The sequence below is a fragment of the Daphnia magna genome, linkage group LG4 (genome assembly GCF_020631705.1).
Source record: "Daphnia magna isolate NIES linkage group LG4, ASM2063170v1.1, whole genome shotgun sequence".
NCBI lineage: Eukaryota > Metazoa > Arthropoda > Branchiopoda > Diplostraca > Daphniidae > Daphnia > Daphnia magna.
The window spans coordinates 10,075,305-10,084,837 of NC_059185.1; the positions used below are offsets into that span (position 1 = coordinate 10,075,305).

Sequence of the window (9,533 nt, forward strand, 5' to 3'; positions counted from 1 at the left end):
TCCTTCGCTTTTTGCTCAGAGCTTTCGCTCTGAGAATTGGTTCAAGTCTGGAATCAAACATGACTTTGTGATGGCTTAGCTGTTTAATGAGGGATTTCAGTAATTTGCACTCTGGATGTTCCCTTAGGGTGGCGACAAACGGATGATGATGGGATTCCAAAACGTAGCAGACAAATACTTTGTTGGAGAGAAATTCTGCGTCACCATGTGGTAAATTCAAAGGAGGCCCGGAACGTGGAAGACGGAAGCATAGCCACCACCTTTTCCTATCATTATGCCAAAGATCTACCACAGAACGCAGGCAATCGTCCGTCCCTGAAAAGATTAGTTAGCGCGTAAACAATCTTTAACAAGCGCGCACGTGAGGAAAATTATACGGGAACGTAACGAACCTTGCATACAAATCCATCTCACGATGTCAGCCATAATGCTCCATCCTTCTCGGATAACGGTCGAAGGTACGATAAAGATGTGCACGTCCAAAAAGTAAACCATCAGCTCAAGACACTTGCTGAGACCTTCACGTTTGTGGGCCAAGGAAATGGCACCATAATCCGATCCGAAATCAAAATCCGATTCAGTGTCAGACTGACAATTAATGCCCGAATTATGAACGTGCAAATAATGTTGGCAGAGCTCCAAAACCTAATAAAAAAATAAAATAAAATCGATACACTTTCTTTGTGAAATAATTAAACCGAAGACCTTCGCATCTCCCGAGTTTCTTTCAGCAACCAGTTCAAGAATAGAGAATGTTGTGATGATGTTGTGATTGCATCCTATATTTTAAAGAACTACAAAGGACATTTACCTGGGTATCCAGCCTTTGCTTTAAAGTCAATAGTTTCCGAAGCTGATATCGGCACTGGTATTATATGACCCGTTCTTTTGGAAACTCGTACTTTCTCTCCTTGCTCTGTAAACCGCCATTCTACTTTAGTCCCTTTACTACATCCGAAAAATATTATTAGTCGTAATATAACACTATCATAAACGGTGTTCTTACTCATCGGAAGGATCAACCAATGCAACCTCATTCGTGACCAAAAGAGGTGCTTCTGACTGAATTACTGTACCCGGGTAATCATCGGTCTTTCCAATCCACCTGTAATGCACGTTTAAGCCTTCAACAACAACCCAATTCCTTTCCTGAAAATAGAGAAAATGTGTAAAAATACAGAATTAGTGACTGTTGCTTTATGATACAATTAATCAAATTTTTCATTAATTTCTTATCATTACCTCGATGATTTGGCTCACCAATCCTATCTTTCCTTTATCTTTTCCAACCAAGACTTCTACCTAATTCATACATTATACAAGGTTACAAAATATTCAACAAAAGAATAAGAAATTAATTTGATTTCTTCTGTACTCTATCTCCTCTAAAAAATGTCCATTCTTTAAGTGGCTCAACAAAAACTTTTTTCCTTCGGCTAAGATTTTGTCTCCAAACTCTTCCGTCCATGGTCGATTCATGGTGTACCTAAAAAATAGTTAATTTGATAATTGTTATAATCAAAAGGACATCTAAAAACTAACATGTGTGCACTCAAACAAAAATGTTCTCTCAAACGTTTTAAGAAAAATGGAAAACCTTACCTAAACTTTTTCTTTTCTAGAGTTACAGGCAGATATTGTGGCAAATCTCTTGGTGCTTCCCAATAAACCTGTAATGTCAAAGAGAAATACAGTCAATCACACAAAATACTGCCAAATGTAAAAAAAATTAAACAATGCATCCAGTATGAATTCAGCCTGGGGAGTTGTAAGAAATTAAGTAATTACTTGTCTCATCGCTCGTTTAATATAGGATTCAGGAAGATTAGAATAATCTGTAGAAAATTTCACGATCTTCGAAAGCATTACGGTAAGCCTCATTCTTTAAATCAATCAAATAGTTTCCAATCAAAATGAAGAATTTTTTTTTTTAATTTGGTTTTTCTGGGCAAGATTCACCGTGACCGGCCTTCTTTAATACACCGGGCCTAGCATCGCTTCTTGAAACAATGCAAAACGTGGTAAGTCTATGCTTTGGACTGACACCTGGTGTTTAAGCTTTTGGAGCCTGCTTTGTTTACCAGAGCTGCTTATCACTTTTGGATATCTCCGTGTGCGTCGCTTGATGACACACTTCTCTTTCTTTTGAAGGATAGGCCACCTATAAGCGCAATACCAGCTACCAGGCCTTAGGTTTCAGTTACAGAATACGGCATTCAGCCAAGTTGGTCTTGCGGCAGTCCGTAAGTATGTGATGATCAGCTGGAATTTGGAGCATGACAGCGCATGTACTGCTGTAGTGCCAGAGCTTTATTCAGTATTAGCAAATATAAATTTTATCAATACGGTTTACATTTATTAAGTTAAAATCTTCACTACTATGTTGCTTAGGTGATTTCCAATATAGTTCATTTTTTAGAATTACCCTCCACCTGGTGAATTTTTTGTTTTTTCAATGAAAGTCTTGGGACGAGAGCTAAGCGTCAACTACTTATTTTCTGCGCTAAATTAGCGGTATATAAGGCTTCGCATTCAAGTTTAGGTTGTGGAACAGTGTGCTCTTGTAGTTTGGAAGACGTGGGCATTCGATGATGAGCGTCACTGTTCCCGCAAAGCTGAAAGACAAAGCTTAAACCGTGTTCTAGAGGAGAACGTTGTCAGGACATCAGGTTGTGTATGCCACGTCCACACGAAGTCGAGGGGTTGCAAGAATAGCAGAGGCTCCCGGGCATGCAGGTCGCGGAGGAGATGGCCAATTCGCGGTGTGATACATGATCGTGGCTGTTGCGTGCTTTCGAGTGATATTGCGGATGTCCAGAGGCCGAAGGGACGGTTCATCAATGGTGAAGTACTTCCAATTTCATCATGTGCTTGGTCCGCAGAAGCATAGATCTAGCGTAACAGGTTGTCGGAAGATGACACCTTTCCTTGGGTGAATACGGAAAAGCTAATAATTTTTCATTCTCGTAAACTTACAAAAAAAAATCATTTTTTTAAATTTTTGTTTTGTTTTTTGTCCTTTATAGGATTGACAGTATTTTTCTTGTGCTGATTCTAAACGTAAAAGTTTGATATATTTGTAGCTCTTTATAGGCTGCAACGAGCGTCTCAGTAGATAAAAGTAGCCTATTTACCACGACTTTATCAAGCTTCCTAGTCACCCTCGTTACATTGAGTTAAAGCTGAAATTTGAGTTAAAGCTGAAATTAGAGTTAAATAGCCCTTGTGGCCTAATGAATAAGGCACCGGCCTCCTAAGCCGGGGATTGCGAGTTCGAGTCTCGCCAGAGGTATAACGAAATGTATATATATTCATAGCAATGTGATTCCACTCGGATTACCACAGATTTGAGCAAATATTCCGTTTTTCAGCAGAAAATTGTTTTCGGGAAATTATCATTTTGTTTAATGGAGTTTTTTAGTTTTTTCTTAAGTTACTTCTAAATAAAAATATTTAACGAACGTATTTTAGCAACTATGAAAGAGCTTTCCGTTGTTTAGATGGCCGTTTAGCTACAGATTTAGGTTCTTGAACTGATGCTTTCTGTCCCTTTACAGGTTTCCCTTTAGGCGGTGAGGTAGGTGGCATGGAATTCCGGGAAGCACCATGGCTCTCATGCAGGAGTTCTTCTACGAAACTCAGTGGATCGAATTCTTCCGAAAATGACTCCTGAGCAACCGAAGTCATTTTCTTTGCACTCTTCTTTTTCGCTGTTGCTGAGGTCTTCATGGTAGCTTCCGGATTAGGTACCTAAGAATTCATCATGAATCAAAATAGCCAAGAACACACATTGTAATCGACTTACATCAATGTCGCCGTTTTCCGACGATTTTGTTTTGCTTCTGTTTTCCTTCGATTTGTTTACCTTGATGTTCTTCTTTGGCGATGATTTCTTGTCCATCGCGGATGACTCGCCAAGAGGCTTTGACCCAGCTTTGAATTTTGAACGTTTCGTAGAGGTTATATCTTTCGATTTACCCTCCGTGCTGTCATCGCCAGAATATTTCAACATAATTTCTTCGACGGAAAGTGCGACATCTATTGGCTCTTCGGAAATTTTTGCTTTTTTTGACGGGCGTGAATCCGTAGACAATTTGCGTCGAGTTACTTTCGCCTTTGGCTTTTCTGTACCAGGCGTTGCCATAGAAGTGAAACTTCTAGATTCAGCAAGGATTTTTTCGATAAGTGCATCAGCAGATACAGAATCTGAGGAATTCAATTCGTTTGAAGTGGGTAGCTCTTTTTTTCCGTTAGAAATGGTTTTTGTCGATTTCTTTGTTTTTGATTTTTTGCCGGTAGATTGTGTTTTCTTTGCAGGAAAATTTTCAGAGGAACACTTTGCCGTTGTATTTTCTTCGAGAGAAACAGTATCAGCAACCTTGCTTTTGACTGGTGCTTTCTTACGCGGTAGGGCTTTTGAAGCTGAAACGCGTGATTCGTTGTCAGATTCCGATATAAAATTGGGATCTCTTACTCGAGTGTGACATTTCCTCGCTGTCGATTCGATACGAGATTTTTTCGGCTTTGGCTTAGAAGGTTCCTGTGCAGAAGGTAAGAGCACTTCCGTAGTTTCAACATCAGCAACACGGTTCGTCTCACTCACAGATATTTCCTGGAGAGCAGAAACTGAATCCACTTTTTTGGCATTACCAATTTGTCGTTTCCTTTTTGCGAACAGTATTAACAGTTTCTGGCATTGCTTCAACTTCTGGATTTGTAATGTCAGAATGGGTACGTGACGCTTTGCTATGTGTGACGGGTCCTGGCGTAGGCAAACGCTTCGAACTAGAAGTTGAAGGCAAAAAACATCTTGTAATGTCCGCGATTCTTCTTGCGCACTTTCCTCCAAAACCTTCCATCCGCCTAAAATGGAAGATTTGCGGTTACTACTTTGCGTGGTATCCCTTTTACCATTTTTCGACGAAGAGCTATCCGACAAAGACTTTTCTCTGGTTTTAGTCAAAAATTTTTTTTTGGCTGTAGTCTTCCCAATTGCGAAGAATTGGAATCGTTAGTGCTCTTTGCCTTGTGTACTAGTTTAGGCGTAGAACCAGCTATTGGCAGTGGAGCTGAAAAATGCGGATTGGGTGGTTTTCGTTGATGAACAGCTGAGTCGATTTTTTCTTCTTAAAAGTACCAAAATGCGAAATAAATTAAAACTGTTAGAAAAAAATCGATTGAGAATCTAAATAAATAAGGGATTACCTTCGCCTTCACTGCACGAAGCGAACATGTCAGGACTTGAAGCCCCGAAATCCCGAGAAAAGCCTGCCAAACACATGCGGCATTACATTACGCATCAACGAAAAAAAAAAACTAGAAGTAATTACTTCTGTTTAGATTAGAACCGAAAGACAGCTCTGGACGGTCGGTGTTTTCTTCCAATACACACGCGTAGCTGCTTAGCTGAATACCAGATGTTGCGCTGTAATTCTGGCTAGTTCTTTTGACTAATGTTTCTTGAGGGATTTCGATTTCTTCTTCGACCACATACTCCTCTTCTTCTTGTTCCATACTGCTGGGCTTCATGGCAGTATTAGCGCAATACATGTCAACATCGAGCTTTTTTATAACTCGATTGATATTCTCGGCAATGTCATCTGTTGAGCTATTGCTACGAACGCTGAAACCTGTGACAGAATCATGTTAAACACAAAAATATATGTCATACACAATTAAATTCAATACTTACTGACGAGTTCCATGAGAGGATAACGATCTTCGTTCCGAATAACTTCCTTCGGTTGGCTTGGCGCACCTGAAAACTGCAACAAAGGGGTAGACACACTCGAAAACGAGGAAGCTGGAGGACTCGGCGCATCGGAATCTAAAAACAAGAAAAAAAATACATATATTTTGGATGCCATTGTCAAATTTATTTTTATGTGATACTTATTGAATAACTTACAGTCTTCTGATGCAAGATAAAGGGAAGAGTCAAAATATGTTTCCGATCGGCCATCTGTTTCACTCTCATCTGCTTGGTTTTCAATGCTACTGAAATCCGAATCGTCGCAACAGGAAGACGGAGCGTAATCGTCATCTGAAGGGAAATCTTCACAGGCACGATCTGAAATTTCGTCTTCGGATAACGGGTTCCACCGACGGGAATCGAAAAATACTCTCCAACGTTGTTTCGCGGCTTCAATTTTTGCCAAAAGATTCGGATTTAACTCAGGAAAATTGAAAGTATCGTCGTCTTCAGTTTCGATGGGCGAAGACCTGTTGCTGGCCGCATCCGAGTCATCCGTTTCATTTTCCGACAAATCCAAAAAAGAATCTCGGGAATCCAAAGAACAGACCGAACCACCAGCTGACAGTGCCGCACTTCTTGACGAGCGAGTCATCCCGAGAAATCTCGATTGGACAGTCATCCTCATTCTCTTCTCATATCGTTTAGCCAACAGATCGTCAATTGGAAGCTCCAAAATACCGGCAGTATCTTTCATAACTCTGGCTAACGTTTTGTACTCCCCCTTTCTTTGAGAGGTGCTGAGGTCAAGATGAAATTTGTAAACTCCTTCGCTTTTTGCTCAGAGCTTTCGCTCTGAGAATTGGTTCAATTCTGGAATCAAACATGACTTTGTGATGGCTTAGCTGTTTAATGAGGGATTTCAGTAATTTGCACTCTGGATGTTCCCTTAGGGTGGCGACAAACGGATGATGATGGGATTCCAAAACGTAGCAGACAAATACTTTGTTGGAGAGAAATTCTGCGTCACCATGTGGTAAATTCAAAGGAGGCCCGGAACGTGGAAGACGGAAGCATAGCCACCACCTTTTCCTATCATTATGCCAAAGATCTACCACAGAACGCAGGCAATCGTCCGTCCCTGAAAAGATTAGTTAGCGCGTAAACAATCTTTAACAAGCGCGCACGCGAGGAAAATTATACGGGAACGTAACGAACCTTGCATACAAATCCATCTCACGATGTCAGCCATAATGCTCCATCCTTCTCGGATAACGGTCGAAGGTACGTTAAAGATGTGCACGTCCAAAAAGTAAACAATCAGCTCAAGACACTTGCTGAGACCTTCACGTTTGTGGGCCAAGGAAATGGCACCATAATCCGATCCGAAATCAAAATCCGATTCAGTGTCAGACTGACAATTAATGCCCGAATTATGAACGTGCAAATAATGTTGGCAGAGCTCCAAAACCTAATAAAAAAATAAAATAAAATCGATACACTTTCTTTGTGAAATAATTAAACCGAAGACCTTCGCATCTCCCGAGTTTCTTTCAGCAACCAGTTCAAGAATAGAGATGATTATCCCTAGACTAGCTTTTGGCATGTGCAATTTCATTATATTTAAAGCATGAAGTGCAGGTGTGATTGCTACGGTTCCCTGGGACTCTTTCTCCACATATCTAAATAAAAAAAAGATTAAGTATAAAAATTTATTGTGAAGAATATACAAATCATACTTCCGAAGAAACATTTCAGCTTCTTCTTGTAGTTTCAACCGCATCAGAACGCAGACATAAGTTTCCACAAACAGAGGCACACAGGTGTCATTAGAAAGAAGCTGATCAAAGGACTCTCTCATTACAGCAAGTGCTTCTTTGTCATCAGGTTCAATCATCAACAAATTGATAATCTAACATGGTCTTGTAGCCCATAAATAAATCTGAAGAGGCAGCCTTAGTAACTTCAAAACCTGTGGGGTTTGATATTTGTTTACCTGCCTCAAAAACAAAAGATTAGCTACGAAATGACAAAATGATCAATTGACTTAGTACCAGTAAACTTGGAGATGCTTCTTCTTGTGCTTTTTCAAACATTTCTTTCTTTAAAAGAAAGACTGTATTGACCAGATATACTTCATCATGATACTGGATTGAAAAGGCAACATCACTTTCATTGCTTCTGATAGCAAGGATAGGTTTCCTATTCCATCCTTTTCTAACAAATTTTAAATCATTTTCCAATCAAATTCTTTGCTACATAGTTGGTGTTTTTCCTGTGAGTGATGGAGAAATGCAAAATAATAACTTTGAACATTCAGTTAATACCATATAGCCTACCAAAAATTTCCAGATTGCAAAGAAGACATTATAATTGCAATATTTTTTTTTTTTTTTTTTAAATAGAGGTTTCTTGTGCAGACGATGCCGTGCGGTGGCGCGGGTGTTGCAGAAGTTGGGCTAATGCCCATTACCACCACCAGGTTTGTATTTGATCTAGGTTGCTATGGACGGACATTTCAATTATGGCAAGACGATTTGGAAGAATTATCAAGCAATATTAGGATGCCATCAAGCGCATTGCGCAATTGCAACGTGCAGATGCTTACTATTACTGACCAACTTTCGGATGATATATTAATAACTACATTTACTTGAATTTGACATAAGATTGATGAACAATGTTTGTTTAATTTTTTTATTTGTGTTAATTTGAAAATAAACGAAAACCTTTATGCTTTTTCCCTCTTATTCGCCCATATTTCAACCGTTTTCACGATGCTTAGATTACTCTTACTACTCTTATTACTTATGCAGGCGCTTTATTTTTTTTTTAGCTTTAGTTCCTCATTCGAAACTTTCTTTCATAAAGATGAATTCTTCAATTATGCCCCCCCCCTTTTCCGAGGAAGAAGGAAGAAGAGCAACTGCTATTACCACTGAGATGCTTGTCTGCATGAATAGCCATTTCGCGCCTGCGCTACGATTTCTGGCAAATCCACATGGTCTCTTACCGGATCTCGACGTCTATGCCTTTCTTTTAGAACTGAAGAGGCAATGTGAAGAGGATTCACATTTCTTGAAAAATTCTGGTTCGTCGGGAAACTTCTTCACATTAGCCCAAATTGACCTAGCCATTGAAGGGCGAAATGCAGCTGTCCATGGCAGACACAGCCAAGTGTTAACCAAATGGAACGAATACCTTCGATCATGGCGGTACATAACAAGAAAAATCGGACAAGAGAGCTACCTGGATAAAATTCACCAAGATTCAATTCGTATTAACCGAATAGCAAACAGTAGTCATGGGAATAATATTCCTACTAATTATGCTACATCGAGACAAGGTAGGGACGCTGCGACAATGTTAATCAACGAAATGATAGTCGCAATGAACAGCCAATTTGCGCCAGCTTTGGTGTCTTTTTGTCGTCAAATTCAGTTGTCACCTTACTTAAATAGATTCGGTAGTGTTTTGGACGTAGATGTCCAAGGACATATCAAAGCCTTAAAAGACAAATGTTGCAAAGACAGGGAATTCCTCGCCAACCAAGGAAGAGGCAACAACTCGTTCACTCGGCGCCAACTAGCGCTTTCGCTTTTAGCGCGAAATGCCGTAACTCATGGCAAACGACAACAGGTGTTGGCAAAATGGAGAGTGTTCATGAATTCTTGGATGTACATTCTGAGAAAGATCGGAAAAGATGAACATGCCGACCAGCTTGAGCGAATATTCGATTTTATGTGCGAGATTGAAAAATAGCAAATTCCGCGGAATTTGTTCTTTGGAAGTGATTGCCATGGTGATTGTACTGCTCATCTCAAATAAATTGTTTTAAAAT

General features: G+C 39.8%; 1 protein-coding gene, 1 long non-coding RNA gene and 1 pseudogene across 2 annotated transcripts; 1 reads left to right on the forward strand and 2 right to left on the reverse strand.

Moving 5' to 3' along the window:
* Positions 1-64: 64 nt before the first annotated feature.
* Positions 65-1,935, reverse strand: LOC123471607 (annotated as a pseudogene).
* A 9-nt stretch (positions 1,936-1,944) lies between these two features.
* On the forward strand, positions 1,945-6,113 carry LOC123471619. Its single transcript, XR_006646417.1, has 2 exons — positions 1,945-2,021; positions 2,152-6,113. It is a non-coding gene; the product is annotated as an uncharacterized LOC123471619 (long non-coding RNA).
* A 385-nt stretch (positions 6,114-6,498) lies between these two features.
* LOC123466500 lies at positions 6,499-8,099 on the reverse strand. Its single transcript, XM_045173260.1, has 6 exons — positions 8,032-8,099; positions 7,747-7,967; positions 7,432-7,688; positions 7,224-7,374; positions 6,911-7,163; positions 6,499-6,833 (listed from the first exon to the last, which is right to left on the reverse strand). Exons 3-6 carry the CDS (start codon positions 7,587-7,589, stop codon positions 6,499-6,501), a joined length of 897 nt encoding a protein of 298 aa, XP_045029195.1. The 5' UTR covers positions 7,590-7,688; positions 7,747-7,967; positions 8,032-8,099.
* Positions 8,100-9,533: the final 1,434 nt, after the last annotated feature.

What these genes read in the sequence shown, in the direction of transcription:
- LOC123466500 (XM_045173260.1), bottom strand. Translation starts at nt 7,589, where the DNA reads ATGATTGAACCTGATGACAAAGAAGCACTTGCTGTAATGAGAGAGTCC. An exon ending in GAAACTCGGGAGATGCGAAG is followed by an intron (nt 7,164 to 7,223) that starts GTCTTCGGTTTA and finishes TTTTTTTATTAG; the next exon opens with GTTTTGGAGCTCTGCCAACA. An exon ending in GAGATGGATTTGTATGCAAG is followed by an intron (nt 6,834 to 6,910) that starts GTTCGTTACGTT and finishes TAATCTTTTCAG; the next exon opens with GGACGGACGATTGCCTGCGT.